Genomic DNA, 21,030 nt, shown 5'->3' with positions numbered 1-21,030 from the left:
CTTGTGTAGAATATTTGCAGCAGGTGGAGTCGTCGGCCTGAAAGCGCTCTATTGTCCCTATTGTAGCGGTTTCACAATGAGCAAGTTGTGAGGCTGGACTCCTCCCTCAAAAACCAAAGGTCTTCGTCCAGGTCCGCCCTAAGATTATAAAAAGAAGACTGCACCGCAGTAACGTACGTCGTCATACAAAAGGTTTCCAGTTTCACTTAGAGCGGAGGAGACGAAGCTAGAATGTCCGGCAGAGGCAAAGGTGGTAAGGGGCTCGGGAAAGGAGGCGCCAAGCGCCACAGGAAGGTGCTGAGAGATAACATCCAGGGCATCACCAAGCCTGCCATCCGCCGCCTTGCCCGACGAGGAGGCGTGAAGCGCATCTCCGGACTCATCTACGAGGAGACCCGCGGGGTGCTGAAGGTCTTCCTGGAGAACGTGATCAGGGACGCCGTCACCTACACCGAGCACGCCAAGAGGAAGACCGTGACCGCTATGGACGTGGTCTATGCTCTGAAACGCCAGGGGCGCACTCTCTATGGGTTCGGGGGCTAAACGCTGAGGCGCCTCTGATCCTCTCACCCACATAAAGGTCCTTTTCAGGGCCACCCACCTATTCCTCGTGAGAGCTATATAACATTGAGCTAGCATTACTGCCGCTCGTGGCGGTCCCCTGACTATACGTCGGCGGAAGTAAACGAAGATGAACTTACAAAGAAGTATCATTTCTTTAGGTTACATGTTGCATGCATGTAATTTGTAACAACTCGCACAGGCTGAGAAGATTGTTCTAAATCTGTAACAATGATACGTGCTGCAGCCTAGACTGTAATCCTTTGTTTCTGAGATGCCTCCAAAATATGGTGGACAAGAACTTGTCTTAATCTAATGAATACAAGTTATTATTTTAACAAAATAGACTGCAAGAGACAAATTCTTAAAAATGAACCGGGCTTTCATACAGTTCCGTCTTTGAAGACGCTGAAACCTCGGTGTCCTGGCAGTTGATCTACACTACTTTGTGAAAGTCAATAAAAGAATTAAAAAAAAGACCCATCACATCACATGGCCTCAGGACTGAGATGAACATGTTCATTCGCATTTGGCCCCAGGGACGTAGATTTGACACTGTGCTCTCCATGATTATAACGTACTGCATGATCATTATGACACTACAATACTAAAGACCCGATCAAAGTGAAAAAAAAAAAAAAATACATGATATAACTATAGATTGAGTCCCGTTGGACTCTATAAGAGCGCTCTATAAAGAACATTATTATTATTATTATTATAAGGTTCTGCGGCGCCTGTCATTCTAAATTATACATATCTACAGTATCTTTAATAGCTGCAGACTTGGAAGTTAAAAATACAATGGTAAACGTGATGCAACTATATGAATAGGAGATGTAGGAGCAGAAACATATAAACACCGTATCCCGGATCCTTTTAAATTCTTAACGTGCAGAATGTAAAGCAACGTATATGAAGTGGATGGATGACTACAGTAGCTGTCACAAATCCCAGCTAACACTGGTAAACATGATGCATTTATGCTAATGTGCTTGAATTCTATACACCGGCTTCGTATGCCGATTATTTTATCCCAGGATCTGAAACAATCGGCCATGGCTAGAAAAGGCGGGGTTTTTTTGAATGCTTCAAACGGTTGTATTAAACCAATCGATAGAGGAGGCATGCCCACACTGTCCAATCAGCGTGCAACACTGTGTATAAATAGAATAGCAAGGGGGCGACGTTTCTAATACAGTCGGTACTGTAGCTGCACGCATTTTCTTTTGTGATCATGGCCAGGACCAAGCAGACAGCGCGTAAATCCACCGGCGGGAAAGCTCCCCGCAAGCAGTTGGCCACTAAAGCCGCCAGGAAAAGCGCCCCAGCTACCGGCGGCGTGAAAAAGCCTCACCGCTACCGACCAGGGACCGTCGCCCTCCGCGAGATCCGCCGCTACCAGAAATCCACCGAGCTGCTGATCCGCAAGCTGCCCTTCCAGCGCCTGGTGCGTGAGATTGCCCAGGACTTTAAGACCGACCTGCGCTTCCAGAGCTCTGCCGTCATGGCCCTGCAAGAGGCCAGCGAGGCTTACCTGGTGGGGCTCTTCGAGGACACCAACCTGTGCGCTATCCACGCCAAGAGGGTGACCATCATGCCCAAAGACATCCAGCTGGCCCGCAGGATCCGAGGGGAGAGGGCATAGAGATATTCGGCACTCCTATACACGCAACACCACAAAGGCTCTTTTCAGAGCCACCAAATCTTTCTGAACGAGCTGAAGCGTAAAGCACATTGGTGTTTGAGTGGAATGATGTCAATTCCTTTAACGGGGGGACAGACACCCGGGCTCCAAATTGGTACCCACAGCGCATGTTCCGCTCCTACCTGGCTTTCACCCTGCTTCTGAACCACCTCCATATGCTTTGCGCAGGGGGACTACTCCTAGTCTTCGCTACGAAAGGTTAGACTAGTAGATCACACGTGTGTAAGAGGTGCATTTCGAGAAGTTTAAAATGGCATTTTCTAGGGAAGTAAAAGCACGTGCGGCTTCCCGGTCCTCCTCACCAGGCACGAAATGTTACTATACGGGCTGAAGCATAAGCTACAAATAAGTGATTTTTGCTTCCTGGAACCTTGTTCTTAACGCCTCGGTTCCTTCCCCGCTCCTGCCAGTATGAAGGGCAGATCTCATCTGATTGTGATAGGCAGATGCACAAGCTCCGTCGATGCAGGGAACGGTCAATCACTACCGGCCTTCACCATAAACATGATTAGAGAAGGGACGAGGTTTCCTTACATGGATCAAGCTCTCCTGCCCTTCGACTGTTTCCAGAGCTAGCCTCTCCTGTCCCAACAGATTCATGGGGCAGGTTAGCCGGGGCATTTACACCCTCCCTTCCTCCCTCCCGTACAAAGGTCCCGGGTACCACTTCAACCTTTCCCGCTAAATCGGGCTAAGGACTGACATTTAGCCAGTTTATAGAGATGAATCAGCACTTCACAGTCGGGGTGGGTGGCTCTGAAAAGAGCCTTTGGGTCAATAACGGGTAAAACATCTGACGGTCACATCACTTGCTCTTGGCTGGCTTGTGGCTCTCGGTCTTCTTGGGCAGCAACACGGCCTGGATATTGGGCAGTACACCTCCCTGGGCGATGGTCACTCCACCCAGCAACTTGTTGAGCTCTTCGTCGTTGCGCACAGCCAGCTGCAGGTGGCGGGGGATGATGCGGGTCTTCTTGTTGTCGCGGGCAGCGTTACCGGCGAGCTCCAGAATCTCAGCCGTCAGATATTCCAGCACCGCGGCCAGATAGACGGGAGCACCGGCTCCCACACGCTCCGCATAATTTCCCTTTCTCAGCAGACGGTGAACGCGACCAACCGGGAACTGTAGACCGGCACGAGATGAGCGAGTCTTGGCCTTTGCCCGGGTCTTGCCGCCTTGTTTGCCTCTTCCTGACATGCTAAAATGTTCAATGGGCGCGTTTCTTCAAATTCGAAACTGTACTGCGTGCAGACAATGCGCTCTCGATATCGCCCTCCTCTTAAATATACACTCAGGAGGGTCCAGTTCTTGCTGTGTGATTGGTCTGTGCAGGAACCTGATCTGCATTGGTTACTGTGTAACTGGACCAATCTGCAAATGGCGGGCGGGGTTTCGCCGACATCACTCGTAGCCAATAGTGTTACCAGCAGCGAGGACGCCTCGTTTGCATAAGCTGCCTATAAATAGAGCCGATCTGGAGCGGCACAGGACAGATTTTTTCTGCAACGACTCAGAAACGATTATCTGCCAATATGCCTGATCCAGCCAAGTCTGCGCCGGCTCCCAAGAAAGGCTCTAAGAAAGCCGTGACCAAAACCCAGAAGAAAGATGGGAAGAAGCGTAGGAAGACCAGGAAGGAGAGTTATGCCATTTACGTGTACAAGGTGTTGAAGCAGGTGCACCCTGATACCGGCATCTCCTCCAAGGCTATGGGCATCATGAACTCCTTCGTTAATGATATCTTTGAGCGCATTGCTGGGGAAGCTTCCCGCCTGGCTCACTACAACAAGCGCTCCACCATCACCTCCAGGGAGATCCAGACCGCCGTACGCCTGCTGCTGCCTGGAGAGCTGGCCAAGCACGCCGTGTCCGAGGGCACCAAGGCCGTCACCAAGTACACCAGCGCCAAGTAATCTCCCCTTCTTCTCCCTCCCCACACCAGCACAAAGGCTCTTTTCAGAGCCACCCACCTCCTCTCTAATCGAGCTGTAACTATGATGGTTTTTGCTGTGTCCATGCTCCGACCGATATAACTGACTTGTGACGTACCCTCTAGCTATTGTTAACCCTACTGGGTCACACAAAAAAGTGCCTTTATCTCTACCACTTGCAAAGCTGCATTCTGTATTTCTCTTTCTAGGGGATCTGAATCCAGTTTCAAATGTAGGACCGGTTCATTACGTTGCAGATGTCACTGGCTGCTTAAATACACAAAAGATACATGCGACCCATAGGGTGGCCAATGTACACCGTTGGCAATGGATCGCTGTCTTTTTTTTCTGAATGAAGTGTGCAGTACGTCAACGTAGCTCAGTACCCAGTTACTTCTATGACCTCCGGTTCCGTTTCGATGCATTTAATTAAGGGTGAACACGTAATTCCTGCTCAGGCACACTTGGTTCCTACTGTAACACGCACACACTTGATTGAAAGGCGATTACAGTTCAGAGCGCCGCAAAGCTGAAATACGCACCGAGTCCGGGAGCCAGGGAAACGTTACAGTAATGGCTTTAATTTCCCGCCGATATCTGAGCGACTCTCATTGTGTGGGTCCATTGTCATTACCAATTCCCCCACTTTCAAATTAAAAATATACAATGTATCTATATCTATTCCACGTATAATAAAATGAAGGGAAAAAAATAAAATAAAACTAACAACGTTGGGTCATTACGTTTCATCAACACAAATATTCACCACAACGTAGTTGAATGATTTAGTTCTCTTATCAAGCTGATTTTTTACACTGGGTATTAACCAAGAAAAAAAAAAGAAAACAATACCAAGAGAGCAGTTACTATAAATCGAAACATAAAACAATATCTTCTTGTAGCGAACAAAAGGAAAACAATCCAAGGGTTGTGCTTATGAACGAATGGCAAGGCGAGCCATGACTCCGCCTTTAAGTCCAAGTCACCCATCAGGTCCGCTTTCCACTTTATAAAAGCCGCTGACAGGAAAGCTTACTCATTCTTACTGATCGTCACAGATTTTTTGAGAATGTCTGGAAGAGGTAAAGGTGGAAAGGGGCTCGGCAAAGGAGGCGCTAAGCGCCACAGGAAGGTTCTCCGTGACAACATCCAGGGCATCACCAAGCCTGCAATCCGTCGTCTAGCTAGACGAGGGGGTGTTAAGCGTATCTCGGGACTCATCTACGAGGAGACTCGCGGTGTGCTGAAGGTGTTCCTGGAGAATGTGATTCGTGATGCCGTCACCTACACCGAGCACGCCAAGAGGAAGACTGTGACCGCTATGGACGTGGTCTATGCTCTGAAGCGCCAGGGCCGCACTCTCTATGGGTTCGGGGGTTAAATTCTCAGGTGCCTCTCATGCGGTCACCCACACACGCACAAAGGCCCTTTTCAGGGCCACCCATCTTTTCTACGAGAGCGCTGTTACATCCTCCATGTTTAATGTGGCTATTTACCGGGTCCTAATATGAATTCATCACCTAGCAGTGAGGTGGGTGGCGGGTGCAGTGGTTCCTTTTTGGTGTCGGTGATCGTGTAATTAGGTAATCCGCAATATATAGAAAAAAGGTTACGTTACAAACCACGCTGTTAGCGACCACTGCACAGAGGCATATACGTTTTCCGGAGAATTGTGTTTTAAAGGGTCACGAGGAATGCAGATTGAAGAACGTTCCAGTCCGCCTTCTTTGCGATTTACTAAGCTCTATATATACTGTATGTACCCTTGCACTCATACGGTTTGCAGCAGTTAAAATACGAGGCAGCGCTAACGAGTTCTATAGTGGTGAATCACACACCTTCCCTGACAGCTCTGCCACAGATTGAGCTTGCCCTTACAGAGGATGTAGGGCATCAGAACCGGCTGGGAGGGTATGGTGCCACAGGTGAATGCCGCCGGTTTACAGCGATTCATTGAAATGCGCACTAAAACGCTATGCGCTATGAAGCGTTTATTGAAGAGAGCTGATACGTAACGGTCTCATTAATCCCACTTCCCAGCACATATGTAGAATTGTAAAGTGACTGAATTTAAGGGGCAAACTAGAACATTCTGGTGTACCTATTGATTACAAACTGAAGGGCGCTGCCATCAGGCCACGCCCTGCGCTCACAGCTCTGTCGAGAGAGGGTGGGTGGCTCTGAAAAGAGCCTTTTGGGGGAGAACAAGGGAGCGAGGATGCGGCGGTTCAGGCATTACTTCTTTGCCGCGGCTTTCTTGGGCTTTGCTGCCTTCTTGGCTGGGCTTTTTGCGGCTTTAGGCTTCGCCGCCTTCTTGGCCGGACTCTTGGCGGCTTTGGGTTTCGCTGCCTTCTTGGCCGGACTCTTGGCGGCCGCCTTCTTCGGCTTCACCGCTTTAGGCTTCTTCGGGCTTTTGGCAGCTGCAGCTGGCTTCTTCACCTTCTTCGGGCTCTTGGCTGCACTCGGAGCTTTCTTGGGCTTCTTCGGGGATTTGGCCACTTTCTTTGCAGCAGGTTTCTTGGGCTTCAGAGACTTCTGGGCAACCTTATTGCTCTCCGCCTGCTTCTTATTGAGCTTGAAGGAGCCGGAAGCGCCGGTGCCTTTTACCTGAGTGAGAGTTCCTTTGGTCACCAAACTTTTTACACCCAGTTTCACGCGGCTGTTGTTCTTCTCCACATCGTAGCCTCCGGCAGCCAGAGCCTTCTTCAGGGCGGCAAGGGAAACTCCACTGCGCTCTTTGGAGGCGGCCACGGTTTTTACGATCAGCTCGGAGACGCTGGGTCCAGAAGACTTGGCGCTCTTCTTGGCTCCTCCCGCAGCTTTCTTCGGCTGCCTCTTCTTCTTGGATGCGCCCTCTGATGGAGGGACAGCGGCGGGTGCAGTCTCTGCCATGTTAACACAGACAAAAGGCACAACAAATAAAAATGCAGTACTACTAGCGCACGAGTCACGACAATCGCGTTCTGGATTCTTATATACACGGCAGGCTGTGCTGTGATTGGCTGCTGGGCGTCCAGTGTCCTGTGCTCTCATTGGCGGGATAAGCAGAAGTGTGAAACCTTTCCCTGTCTGAGTTGCAGGGACAATCAGCTGTTACCTTGTGTTTCCATAGCGCAAAAAAACAGTCATCAATAGCGCATGAGGTGAGCAGCGAGGTGCCTCTTTGCACCACACCCGTACTCCAAGGTCTCCCCTATCCCTGTATGCCCACTGCTAGCCTAGAACCTGCGGACCGGGGCAGGGAAATCGAATTGATACTCACCCACACCAGGCTGGATCTGCCCGGCATGTAACCCGTTTCTCCTTTACTGTGACATTAATATGTCCCACCCGGGCTTCTTCTCTCCTCGCAGCCCTGGAGATAATGAAGGTGAGCTGCGGGACACACGGTGCAGAGCAGTTAGCCTGTTGAAACCATTTAAGCTGATGTGCGAGGTCATGTACACACAGCTGGCTAACACAGGCAGCTTGCATTCCAAGGTAGCCTCTATAAACTCTAGTTTCTATTCCGAGATCAGTATACCTACTAGCACAGTCGATAGCCGAGGACAGCGGGTGCCACATCCACTAAATTGTCTCAAAGAAACCCAAGGAGTTCATCACTCCACTCTGTTTATGCTAGTTATACAGTACGTGTCAGTAAATGGCTATATTCACAAGGTTGTGTTTCTTTCAGACTGCTATGAAACACACCTCCAGCGAAATAGCTTTAGTTTACATTCAGCCAGAGCTCAAATCAGTTCAAAAAAGACTAACGGGTGCAAAAAAAACAGTCAAGGGCCAATACTAGGAGTCGGTTGGAAGTGGTTGTTATGCTATTGTAGCACACCACAATGACAGGACCACGGGGCCAGCCTTATAGTATACACTGTAATACTGCTCTTGTTAGTTTAGTTTTTGTCTTGGGCTACTTGGCATAGTAGTCCGGTTTGCATTGCAATCCCTGTCCGCACTCATCTCCGCATTAAGAATTGCGCTAGAATTGCTTTGGGGACTCCTGCCAGGAAACACCGTGGGAATCTAGGCCTAACTTAGTTGTGTGGATTACCTGTACTCTATTTGCGCAGATACTTATTTGCAGTTTCTTATATAAAGCCTTCTGGAGATATGGCCTCCAGAACTGAACACAGTACTCTACATGAGGTCGTACCAATGACCTATACAGTGGGATTATTACTTCTTTCTTTCTACCGCTGGTACCTCTCCCTATGCAACCAAGCATCTGACTTGCCTTCTTCATTGCTTTGTTACATTGCCTACCTGCCTTTAAGTCCCCTGAAATAGTGACACCTAGACCCCTCTCTTCCTCAGTAGTTTCCATTATAGTGCCATTTATACTATATTTAATCTTTGGATTTTTGAGACCCAAGTGCATGATTTTGCATTTTTTTATTTGACATTAAACTATAGTTGCCATGCTCTTGACCTGGGGTAGCCAACCCTAGTCCTCGAGAGCTACCAACAGTGCATGTTTTGCAGGTCTCCTCACAGAATCACAAGTGAGCTAATTAGCTCCATCTGTGTATCTTTTAAAATGTGTCAGTGATTAATGAGTGCAGCTGTGCAGCAGCTAGGTTGTCTGGAAAATGTGCACTGTTGGTAGCTCTCGAGGTCTAGGGTTGGCTACCACTGCTCTTGACCATTCCTCTAATCTGCCTAGATCACCAATCATTTGTTTTACCCTTCCTGGTGTGTCTACCCCGTTGCATACCTTTGTGTCATCTGCAAAAAGGCACATTTTACCCTCAATTCCATGTGCAATATCACCAATACAGATAATAAAAAAGCACTGGTCCATGTACAGATCCCTGGGGTACCCCACTTGTAACCTTTCCCTCCTTTGACTGTACTCCTTTTACTACAACTCTCTGTTTTCTGTCCTAAAAGCATGCTCTTATCCATTCAACTATCTTGGAATCCAATCCCAAGCTTTCAAGGTTATTTAACAGTCTGCGATGTGGGACAGTGTCAAAAGCCTTACTAAAGCCTAGATAACCTACATCTACAGCCCCACCTTGATCTATTACTTTAGTCACCCAGTCAAAGAAGTAAATAAGATGTGTTGGACATGATCTTCCCCCAGTAAACCCATGCTGTTTCGGATCCTGTAAATTGCTGCTTTTGAGATATTCTACAACTCTTTATTTTAAGAGTGCTTCCATAAATTTCACTACTACTGATGTAAGGCTCACTGGTCGATGGTTGCTTACCTCTTCCTTTCTTCCACTTTTGTGCAGTGGGACTACATTCGCTGTTTTCCTGTGCTCTGGGATTACTCCAGTAGCTAGTGACTGGTTGATTAATTCTGTTATTGGTTTTACCAGCTCCACTTTAAGCTCTTTTAGTATCCTTGGATGTATCCCATCTGGCCCCATTGATTTATCCACTTTCAGTTTTGACAGTTCTCTGGGGACTTACATTGTCCCTCTCAAGAAGACATCCACTCTATGGGGTAGGGAGGCCAATCCCGGGATCGGCGGGATCCCGGGATTTTGGCCTAAAAAAGGCGGGATTTAAATCCCGGGATTGAGCCTTCCAATCCCGGGAATGCGGGATTAGTGCCCGATAGCCACACTGCTGTCTGCCGGTATTTTACTGATAGGAACAGTGTGCTGTAGCGGCATCATGGCGGTGGCCGGGCTGCGCAGCGTGACCCCTGACATCACGTCACGCTGCACAGCCCGGCTGCTGTCATACCGCTATAGCACACTGTTCTGTACTAGGTTGCCTGGCCACACACCTGCCCGCTGAGCAGCTCATCCTCCCTGGCCGCCCGCTGTGCAGCTCGTCCTACCTGGCCGTCCGCTGTGCAGCTCGTCCTACCTGGCCGTCCGCTGTGCAGCTCGTCCTCCCTGGCTGCCCGCTGTGCAGCTCATCCTCCCTGGCCGCCCACTGTGCAGCTCGTCCTACCTGGCCGCCCGCTGTGCAGCTCGTCCTACCTGGCCGCCCGCTGTGCAGCTCGTCCTTCCTGGCCACCCGCTTGCTGGAGATGTTCCTGCTACTGCCTGTCACCACCTCCATGTAAGTGACAGTGCAGTGCAGGCAGGGAGATAGTGGTTTGGGATTATTCTGCCTTTAATTGATTTACGGTGTGGGCAGTTTGGGGGGGATGGGGACAGCTGTGTTTTTTTTTGTATCAGGGAGGCCAATCCCGGGATCCCGGGAATCCTGGGATTGAGCATTTTTCAATCCCGAATCCCGGGATTGAAAAAATGCCCCGGGATTGGCATCCCTACTATGGGGGGAGATTTACTAAGAATACGATATATCATATTCGTATTCTTAATACGAATGAATATGAATGCATACGGCTTTTTCAGCCGTATGCAAATTCCTGTTCCGGAAGGTAATATACAAAGCAGTCAGATACGACTGCTTTGTAAACCTCCGATGGCGTATTCATTTGTATTAGCGGCCATATATATGGCCGCTAATACGAATTCATATGGCCATTCTGCACGGATCAGGCAGATCCGTGCAGGCTGTGCTGTGTAAAAAAAAAAAGTCCAAGCATGCGGAGAATTAAAGGGCACGCTGGCCCTTGTAGTTCAACGGTATTAAAAATAGTCAAATAAACACACACTGACAAACACAAGAAAAATAAAACTTTATTTCATCCAAAGCCCACACATACTGATACTTACCTATCTTGAGCCCGTAAGGTAGGTCCCTGGGTCCGGTGTCCTGGGGGTCCGGTGTCCTGGGGTGCTGGTCTGGTGTCCTGGGGTTCTGGTCCGGGGGTCCGGTGTCCGACGCAATCCATAGGGGAACCAGAGGAAGTAAACTTACAACTGTCCGGCGAAGATCACGTCCTCTTCAATTCCTGCAGTAGCCTGCCTAAAATCTAACATCTTTGTTTTTGTGTGCGATGAGTCGGTTTCTGTCTTTATTTTGATCCATACTGCTTGATAGTCACTGTATTATTTATTTATTTACAGTTTCTTATATAGCGCAGCAGATTCCGTTGCGCTTTACAATAGTAGACAGTGATAAAACAAATTGGGTAACAACAGACAGACTTGGAGGTAGGAGAGCCCTGCTGCAAGTTTACAATCTATAGGAATATAGGAGGGAAAGAGGCACCAGTAATAGCATAGCAGTCCCACCAAGTTACAAGTCCAGAAGGGAAGAAAATAATACATAAGTGCCTCAGAGGGTTATGCGTGTAGAACTTAAATATGATAGGCTTGCCTGAAGAGGTGAGTTTTCCGGGAACACTTGAAAGTTTGGAGGCTAGCGGAGTTCTTATTGTGCATGGAAGGGCATTCCATAGGATAGGAGCAGCCTGATGAAAGTCCTGTAATAGTGAATGGGAGCTAGTGTTCCGTGCAGAAGAGAGACGCAGATCTTGTGCAAAGCGGAGTATAACTGTATCCTAGGTTTTCACCCACATTTACATCAGATATTCTGTCACCAGAACTTAGACATAGAATTTGATGGCAGGTGAGACATTCTTGGACCTTCTTCATTTTTTCCATACTTACAGTATTCTCAAAACTAATTCTTATTTTATTGTAATTATTATTATTATTATTATTATAATTTGGTCTATTCCAGGCATGATTAAACTGTATTATCATCTGCCACAATTCATGGGAGGCTATTCAACTTGTCAGCTACTTTTTTTTTGCTGAAACAACTTTTCCTCAAATTTGCCTCTTAATCCATTTCCTTACAGTTTCCTGTCATGTCCTAGGACTAAGAATGTTTCCGTCATTTACCTTGACTGTTTGATTTGCCCCTTTTTTTGTGTGCCGTGTCTAAGGTATTACCTTCTGGAGACATGGGCAACGGATCTTAACATGGCACTCTGTACGGCTCTGTATCAATGACCTTTACTGTGGTAGATACAGTACATTAAAAAGAGAATCCCATTGGATCCTTCCTTTTCCATCTCAGAAGTTCCCATCATAGTGTCGTAAAATAAAAAAATAAAAAATTAGAATATGGACACCTTCATTGGAGATACTCCATAGGGCTGGAGAGACAGAAGGGTGATGGGAGAAATGTAAGGAGCAGCCAAAACAGAAGGAGAAGGGTAGCGTCATGTAGGCCTCTAACATTAGGCAGCTGCTTAGGGGCAGGATCGGGAGCGGGCATCATCGAGTCTGCCCACCACAAAATCAGGGAATCAGACAAGACATTAAACAGACGTGGAAGACGGAAAAGGACTGGTTGGGAAAAGGGAAGCGACGCAGGGCTTTAGAACCAGAAGGGAATTGGCTAAGGTTAGGGAGAAATCACAAGGCTGGAGAGACAGAAGAAACAGCCAGGTATGAGGAAAGGAGTGGGTGGCAGAGGAAGAAAGAGGGGGTTGGGGGGGGGGGGTAGGGGCTGGAGAGACAGAAGGAGTGCTGGCAGAAGCTGGCTGACAATGGATGAATGGATGGCTGGGGAGACAGAAGGCGCTGATTGTATATTCTCCCTGTACTTGCGTGGGTTTCCTCCGGGTACTCCGGGTTTGTTCCAAAAATATACTGGTAGGCTAATTGGCTCCAAACAAAATTAACCCTAGAGTGTCTGTCTGTGTGTGTGCATATGTGTGGTAGGGGATATAGATTATAAGCTCCACTGGGGCAGGGACTGGTGTGAATGTTCAAATATTCTCTGTAAAGCGATGCGGAATCTGTGTGAGCTATATAAGAAACTGTAAATTAATTCATTACAATCACTTATTTATTTTAGTCCATTCTCGTCCTCAAATTGTCTGTTAAGGTCCTAATTTATGTTTGTGTATTTGTAATAAACAATAAAGACGGATGATCGGTCTCCGGTCGTTGCTGATGATGATCATTAAGTTCTTACCACTCTTCTCCCAATTCACTAACATGGGGATTCTATTGAAGATGGGTTGTTGACCGTAGCACGATAACAGATACAATCTGATTGGTGGTTGCCATTGGCAACAACCCATCTTCAGTGGAACTCCCATCTCAGTAAATGTAGCCCAACGTCACTCACATTGTCATTTGAGGGTTATGCCGTGTGTTCGGGTATTGTGGTGCCGTTTATTGTCCCCAGCTTCTGTTCTTTAGTGTTTTATTAATGGTTTAATAGTTTCAAATGAGAGGATTTTATTAGCTCCTGAAATCATCCTGGAGAGATCGTGCGTTCATTGAAGAACTAAGGTTACACAGGCCCTTATTCTGATCTGTGCGGATATTCCCGCATTCTTACGGAGCGGTCCGCACGCCACGGTGTTTTGCCGCATGCGGCCATCGTCCGTAGAAACGCCCACGTGTCCTCCGCATTCGGACGGACTCACTCTTTAAGAACAGGGCGTGTTTACGGACGACATACAAACCATGCGTGTGCGGGAGAAACACTCCGATTCGGCACGGTATTACAGAGTATTACAGAGTATGCTCGGGAATACCGCATCCGAACGGGAGCCAAGCGGTGCTACCGCACGTAAGCGGAGGATTTACGCCAAACAACCCACTATGAAGTATCTTCTGCAAGACATCACATGACCCACTTATTCAATTACCTATCCTCATAAAAAACTGCTTATTTGGAATTGGAATCAATTAGATTCCAATATATCCTTACAAGCATGCCTAACACATGCATAGCACACATTAACCCTTACAGCAATGTAAGTGCAATGCTTTGTATTACACCCTGTGTAAAAGATTATAAACAATCTACACATATACTATTTAAAGTGCAAATAAAACCAACAACTGTGAACTTGCATAAACAATTTTATTAATGCCACAATTAACATAATTTAAAAAATATAAAAATCAAAATTAAAGAAGCTGGTCCTTGAGGTCCTGCAGGTTGGCCTGCTGCAGAAGGGCCAGGTGTAGGGTGCCCTGCTGGAGAATGGTCAGGTGCAGCTTGCCCTGCTGTAGAAGGGCCAGCAGCCTCCTCATTTCCCACTGGCTACATGTGCAGTGGCACATAGGAGGTGCTGGAGTCCATCTGTGTGCTATTATATTTGTGTTTTATTATTATTTATTTTGCTGCATTCCTGGCATGTTGTTTATAGTTTTGATGTTTAATTTTATGGTCATTGCATGACAGTGGCATTGAGTGTGACATGAATATAAATAAATGTGTTTACTTTACCCAAAATGTGTGGTTTCATGAGTACATGTCGAATACACATGTGTATTGCTAGTATTAATATTCTGTCATGTCAATTGTTAGCAGTTTTTAAGTGTGGGACAAGTACAGCATATGTGGGGGATTACTAAGGTTTCCTTGAAGCAGCAATGGTTTCAATTAAAGCACTGACAAGCGTCCTATTAGTGAGTAATGAGTAAAGGAGTAGATTGTATTGGGTTCAGGTGTTAATGGTTGTAGTCATTAGGCGTACGTTCGCCTACCGCATGAACGAGTGGTGTCCGCAAAGCAATAGTACACTTGTGGACACCGCACATTTCAGCCCTTTTTGCTCGCGTGCATTCGGAGTGGTTTCCGAATGTACGCCCCCCAACATAAGTGTACTCCCCCGTGTCCGCCCATGTTTCCGCCCCGTTTTGCCCACTTTGAAACTACGCCCATGTGTCATTCCGCATGACGCCCATAATACGCCCCTATTTCCCGACTGATTGCGGTGACCAGTTTTGGACGGGCTTTGTCCGAACTGGTACCGAGTCAAGGCGTGGCACATGCGCGTAGCGTTCTCCACGCATGCGCAGACGCCGTAAAGACGCGATCCGTAAGAACGCGGTAAAGTCCGCATCAATCAGAATAAGGGCCACAGAGAGGAGGACCACTTGTTGCATTTCCCTCTTTGGTTCAGATTTGTTGTATCAAAAAGACTCCTCTACCGCACTGTATGTATACAAATGAGGAAAGAACAAACAATGTTGCAAAATCTTATAACAGTGTATGGAATGTCTGTGACTGAGAACGGGAGCTCGATACAAGAAGGTCTCGTTTCTGCTGCTCATAAATCTGCTTGTGTGGATTGTTAACACTTTTACAGCTTTATTCTACTGAGACTCACATTGGTAATGCTGGAATAATCGTTTGTTGAAAATCATGCGACCTTTCCCATCGTGTGCAGCCGCCTCCTGCTGCTGAGGAAGCAGGTCCTGTTCCCAACAGCTTCCCTACGTGTGATAATACCTCCAGTACGACTCGAGTTGTCACTCTCACAGACCCAATGTCATATAGTTACCATCTGATAGGCACACACGCATCATTAGACACGTTTACGCTTGCTATGCAATCAGTGCACGCACAGTATAGAGGATGAGTCCTTGTGTAGAATATTTGCAGCAGGTGGAGTCGTCGGCCTGAAAGCGCTCTATTGTCCCTATTGTAGCGGTTTCACAATGAGCAAGTTGTGAGGCTGGACTCCTCCCTCAAAAACCAAAGGTCTTCGTCCAGGTCCGCCCTAAGATTATAAAAAGAAGACTGCACCGCAGTAACGTACGTCGTCATACAAAAGGTTTCCAGTTTCACTTAGAGCGGAGGAGACGAAGCTAGAATGTCCGGCAGAGGCAAAGGTGGTAAGGGGCTCGGGAAAGGAGGCGCCAAGCGCCACAGGAAGGTGCTGAGAGATAACATCCAGGGCATCACCAAGCCTGCCATCCGCCGCCTTGCCCGACGAGGAGGCGTGAAGCGCATCTCCGGACTCATCTACGAGGAGACCCGCGGGGTGCTGAAGGTCTTCCTGGAGAACGTGATCAGGGACGCCGTCACCTACACCGAGCACGCCAAGAGGAAGACCGTGACCGCTATGGACGTGGTCTATGCTCTGAAACGCCAGGGGCGCACTCTCTATGGGTTCGGGGGCTAAACGCTGAGGCGCCTCTGATCCTCTCACCCACATAAAGGTCCTTTTCAGGGCCACCCACCTATTCCTCGTGAGAGCTATATAACATTGAGCTAGCATTACTGCCGCTCGTGGCGGTCCCCTGACTATACGTCGGCGGAAATAAACGAAGATGAACTTACAAAGAAGTATCATTTCTTTAGGTTACATGTTGCATGCATGTAATTTGTAACAACTCGCACAGGCTGAGAAGATTGTTCTAAATCTGTAACAATGATACGTGCTGCAGCCTAGACTGTAATCCTTTGTTTCTGAGATGCCTCCAAAATATGGTGGACAAGAACTTGTCTTAATCTAATGAATACAAGTTATTATTTTAACAAAATAGACTGCAAGAGACAAATTCTTAAAAATGAACCGGGCTTTCATACAGTTCCGTCTTTGAAGACGCTGAAACCTCGGTGTCCTGGCAGTTGATCTACACTACTTTGTGAAAGTCAATAAAAGAATTAAAAAAAAGACCCATCACATCACATGGCCTCAGGACTGAGATGAACATGTTCATTCGCATTTGGCCCCAGGGACGTAGATTTGACACTGTGCTCTCCATGATTATAACGTACTGCATGATCATTATGACACTACAATACTAAAGACCCGATCAAAGTGAAAAAAAAAAAAAAAATACATGATATAACTATAGATTGAGTCCCGTTGGACTCTATAAGAGCGCTCTATAAAGAACATTATTATTATTATTATTATAAGGTTCTGCGGCGCCTGTCATTCTAAATTATACATATCTACAGTATCTTTAATAGCTGCAGACTTGGAAGTTAAAAATACAATGGTAAACGTGATGCAACTATATGAATAGGAGATGTAGGAGCAGAAACATATAAACACCGTATCCCGGATCCTTTTAAATTCTTAACGTGCAGAATGTAAAGCAACGTATATGAAGTGGATGGATGACTACAGTAGCTGTCACAAATCCCAGCTAACACTGGTAAACATGATGCATTTATGCTAATGTGCTTGAATTCTATACACCGGCTTCGTATGCCGATTATTTTATCCCAGGATCTGAAACAATCGGCCATGGCTAGAAAAGGCGGGGTTTTTTTGAATGCTTCAAACGGTTGTATTAAACCAATCGATAGAGGAGGCATGCCCACACTGTCCAATCAGCGTGCAACACTGTGTATAAATAGAATAGCAAGGGGGCGACGTTTCTAATACAGTCGGTACTGTAGCTGCACGCATTTTCTTTTGTGATCATGGCCAGGACCAAGCAGACAGCGCGTAAATCCACCGGCGGGAAAGCTCCCCGCAAGCAGTTGGCCACTAAAGCCGCCAGGAAAAGCGCCCCAGCTACCGGCGGCGTGAAAAAGCCTCACCGCTACCGACCAGGGACCGTCGCCCTCCGCGAGATCCGCCGCTACCAGAAATCCACCGAGCTGCTGATCCGCAAGCTGCCCTTCCAGCGCCTGGTGCGTGAGATTGCCCAGGACTTTAAGACCGACCTGCGCTTCCAGAGCTCTGCCGTCATGGCCCTGCAAGAGGCCAGCGAGGCTTACCTGGTGGGGCTCTTCGAGGACACCAACCTGTGCGCTATCCACGCCAAGAGGGTGACCATCATGCCCAAAGACATCCAGCTGGCCCGCAGGATCCGAGGGGAGAGGGCATAGAGATATTCGGCACTCCTATACACGCAACACCACAAAGGCTCTTTTCAGAGCCACCAAATCTTTCTGAACGAGCTGAAGCGTAAAGCACATTGGTGTTTGAGTGGAATGATGTCAATTCCTTTAACGGGGGGACAGACACCCGGGCTCCAAATTGGTACCCACAGCGCATGTTCCGCTCCTACCTGGCTTTCACCCTGCTTCTGAACCACCTCCATATGCTTTGCGCAGGGGGACTACTCCTAGTCTTCGCTACGAAAGGTTAGACTAGTAGATCACACGTGTGTAAGAGGTGCATTTCGAGAAGTTTAAAATGGCATTTTCTAGGGAAGTAAAAGCACGTGCGGCTTCCCGGTCCTCCTCACCAGGCACGAAATGTTACTATACGGGCTGAAGCATAAGCTACAAATAAGTGATTTTTGCTTCCTGGAACCTTGTTCTTAACGCCTCGGTTCCTTCCTTTGTTCCCCGCTCCTGCCAGTATGAAGGGCAGATCTCATCTGATTGTGATAGGCAGATGCACAAGCTCCGTCGATGCAGGGAACGGTCAATCACTACCGGCCTTCACCATAAACATGATTAGAGAAGGGACGAGGTTTCCTTACATGGATCAAGCTCTCCTGCCCTTCGACTGTTTCCAGAGCTAGCCTCTCCTGTCCCAACAGATTCATGGGGCAGGTTAGCCGGGGCATTTACACCCTCCCTTCCTCCCTCCCGTACAAAGGTCCCGGGTACCACTTCAACCTTTCCCGCTAAATCGGGCTAAGGACTGACATTTAGCCAGTTTATAGAGATGAATCAGCACTTCACAGTCGGGGTGGGTGGCTCTGAAAAGAGCCTTTGGGTCAATAACGGGTAAAACATCTGACGGTCACATCACTTGCTCTTGGCTGGCTTGTGGCTCTCGGTCTTCTTGGGCAGCAACACGGCCTGGATATTGGGCAGTACACCTCCCTGGGCGATGGTCACTCCACCCAGCAACTTGTTGAGCTCTTCGTCGTTGCGCACAGCCAGCTGCAGGTGGCGGGGGATGATGCGGGTCTTCTTGTTGTCGCGGGCAGCGTTACCGGCGAGCTCCAGAATCTCAGCCGTCAGATATTCCAGCACCGCGGCCAGATAGACGGGAGCACCGGCTCCCACACGCTCCGCATAATTTCCCTTTCTCAGCAGACGGTGAACGCGACCAACCGGGAACTGTAGACCGGCACGAGATGAGCGAGTCTTGGCCTTTGCCCGGGTCTTGCCGCCTTGTTTGCCTCTTCCTGACATGCTAAAATGTTCAATGGGCGCGTTTCTTCAAATTCGAAACTGTACTGCGTGCAGACAATGCGCTCTCGATATCGCCCTCCTCTTAAATATACACTCAGGAGGGTCCAGTTCTTGCTGTGTGATTGGTCTGTGCAGGAACCTGATCTGCATTGGTTACTGTGTAACTGGACCAATCTGCAAATGGCGGGCGGGGTTTCGCCGACATCACTCGTAGCCAATAGTGTTACCAGCAGCGAGGACGCCTCGTTTGCATAAGCTGCCTATAAATAGAGCCGATCTGGAGCGGCACAGGACAGATTTTTTCTGCAACGACTCAGAAACGATTATCTGCCAATATGCCTGATCCAGCCAAGTCTGCGCCGGCTCCCAAGAAAGGCTCTAAGAAAGCCGTGACCAAAACCCAGAAGAAAGATGGGAAGAAGCGTAGGAAGACCAGGAAGGAGAGTTATGCCATTTACGTGTACAAGGTGTTGAAGCAGGTGCACCCTGATACCGGCATCTCCTCCAAGGCTATGGGCATCATGAACTCCTTCGTTAATGATATCTTTGAGCGCATTGCTGGGGAAGCTTCCCGCCTGGCTCACTACAACAAGCGCTCCACCATCACCTCCAGGGAGATCCAGACCGCCGTACGCCTGCTGCTGCCTGGAGAGCTGGCCAAGCACGCCGTGTCCGAGGGCACCAAGGCCGTCACCAAGTACACCAGCGCCAAGTAATCTCCCCTTCTTCTCCCTCCCCACACCAGCACAAAGGCTCTTTTCAGAGCCACCCACCTCCTCTCTAATCGAGCTGTAACTATGATGGTTTTTGCTGTGTCCATGCTCCGACCGATATAACTGACTTGTGACGTACCCTCTAGCTATTGTTAACCCTACTGGGTCACACAAAAAAGTGCCTTTATCTCTACCACTTGCAAAGCTGCATTCTGTATTTCTCTTTCTAGGGGATCTGAATCCAGTTTCAAATGTAGGACCGGTTCATTACGTTGCAGATGTCACTGGCTGCTTAAATACACAAAAGATACATGCGACCCATAGGGTGGCCAATGTACACCGTTGGCAATGGATCGCTGTCTTTTTTTTCTGAATGAAGTGTGCAGTACGTCAACGTAGCTCAGTACCCAGTTACTTCTATGACCTCCGGTTCCGTTTCGATGCATTTAATTAAGGGTGAACACGTAATTCCTGCTCAGGCACACTTGGTTCCTACTGTAACACGCACACACTTGATTGAAAGGCGATTACAGTTCAGAGCGCCGCAAAGCTGAAATACGCACCGAGTCCGGGAGCCAGGGAAACGTTACAGTAATGGCTTTAATTTCCCGCCGATATCTGAGCGACTCTCATTGTGTGGGTCCATTGTCATTACCAATTCCCCCACTTTCAAATTAAAAATATACAATGTATCTATATCTATTCCACGTATAATAAAATGAAGGGAAAAAAATAAAATAAAACTAACAACGTTGGGTCATTACGTTTCATCAACACAAATATTCACCACAACGTAGTTGAATGATTTAGTTCTCTTATCAAGCTGATTTTTTACACTGGGTATTAACCAAGAAAAAAAAAAGAAAACAATACCAAGAGAGCAGTTACTATAAATCGAAACATAAAACAATATCTTCTTGTAGCGAACAAAAGGAAAACAATCCAAGGGTTGTGCTTATGAACGAATGGCAAGGCGAGCCATGACTCCGCCTTTAAGTCCAAGTCACCCATCAGGTCCGCTTTCCACTTTATAAAAGCCGCTGACAGGAAAGCTTACTCATTCTTACTGATCGTCACAGATTTTTTGAGAATGTCTGGAAGAGGTAAAGGTGGAAAGGGGCTCGGCAAAGGAGGCGCTAAGCGCCACAGGAAGGTTCTCCGTGACAACATCCAGGGCATCACCAAGCCTGCAATCCGTCGTCTAGCTAGACGAGGGGGTGTTAAGCGTATCTCGGGACTCATCTACGAGGAGACTCGCGGTGTGCTGAAGGTGTTCCTGGAGAATGTGATTCGTGATGCCGTCACCTACACCGAGCACGCCAAGAGGAAGACTGTGACCGCTATGGACGTGGTCTATGCTCTGAAGCGCCAGGGCCGCACTCTCTATGGGTTCGGGGGTTAAATTCTCAGGTGCCTCTCATG

The 21,030-nt window shown here is 47.9% G+C and overlaps 3 protein-coding genes across 3 annotated transcripts; 2 read left to right on the top strand and 1 right to left on the bottom strand.

The window, feature by feature from the left end:
* The first annotated feature begins 231 nt into the window (after positions 1 to 231).
* On the top strand, positions 232 to 5,582 carry LOC146073163 (uncharacterized). The gene is made up of 6 exons (XM_083180346.1): positions 232 to 530; positions 592 to 610; positions 1,775 to 2,119; positions 3,120 to 3,371; positions 3,785 to 4,000; positions 5,178 to 5,582. The coding sequence occupies exons 1-6, from the start codon at positions 232 to 234 to the stop codon at positions 5,580 to 5,582; spliced, it is 1,536 nt and encodes a 511-aa protein (XP_083036472.1).
* Positions 5,583 to 6,436: 854 nt separating this feature from the next.
* On the bottom strand, positions 6,437 to 7,093 carry LOC146073162 (histone H1.01-like). Its single transcript, XM_083180345.1, has one exon. The coding sequence runs from the start codon at positions 7,091 to 7,093 to the stop codon at positions 6,437 to 6,439; it is 657 nt and encodes a 218-aa protein (XP_083036471.1).
* Positions 7,094 to 15,650: 8,557 nt separating this feature from the next.
* On the top strand, positions 15,651 to 21,010 carry LOC146073161 (uncharacterized). The gene is made up of 6 exons (XM_083180344.1): positions 15,651 to 15,949; positions 16,011 to 16,029; positions 17,195 to 17,539; positions 18,548 to 18,799; positions 19,213 to 19,428; positions 20,606 to 21,010. The coding sequence occupies exons 1-6, from the start codon at positions 15,651 to 15,653 to the stop codon at positions 21,008 to 21,010; spliced, it is 1,536 nt and encodes a 511-aa protein (XP_083036470.1).
* Positions 21,011 to 21,030: the final 20 nt, after the last annotated feature.

Source organism: Crinia signifera, chromosome 4 (assembly GCF_055691185.1).
Source record: "Crinia signifera chromosome 4, ASM5569118v1, whole genome shotgun sequence".
NCBI classification, from domain to species: domain Eukaryota; kingdom Metazoa; phylum Chordata; class Amphibia; order Anura; family Myobatrachidae; genus Crinia; species Crinia signifera.
This window is presented reverse-complemented; position numbering and strand designations above follow the sequence as displayed.

Bases quoted from the DNA above. Each gene is read 5' to 3' on its own strand.
- LOC146073162 (XM_083180345.1), bottom strand. From the start codon at position 7,093: ATGGCAGAGACTGCACCCGCCGCTGTCCCTCCATCAGAGGGCGCATCC.
- LOC146073161 (XM_083180344.1), top strand. From the start codon at position 15,651: ATGTCCGGCAGAGGCAAAGGTGGTAAGGGGCTCGGGAAAGGAGGCGCC. The intron at 17,540-18,547 runs ACCAACCTGTGC...CTTCTTGGGCAG, and splicing joins TGGTGGGGCTCTTCGAGGAC to CAACACGGCCTGGATATTGG. The intron at 19,429-20,605 runs GTTAATGATATC...TCCGCCTTTAAG, and splicing joins TGGGCATCATGAACTCCTTC to TCCAAGTCACCCATCAGGTC.
- LOC146073163 (XM_083180346.1), top strand. From the start codon at position 232: ATGTCCGGCAGAGGCAAAGGTGGTAAGGGGCTCGGGAAAGGAGGCGCC. The intron at 2,120-3,119 runs ACCAACCTGTGC...CTTCTTGGGCAG, and splicing joins TGGTGGGGCTCTTCGAGGAC to CAACACGGCCTGGATATTGG. The intron at 4,001-5,177 runs GTTAATGATATC...TCCGCCTTTAAG, and splicing joins TGGGCATCATGAACTCCTTC to TCCAAGTCACCCATCAGGTC.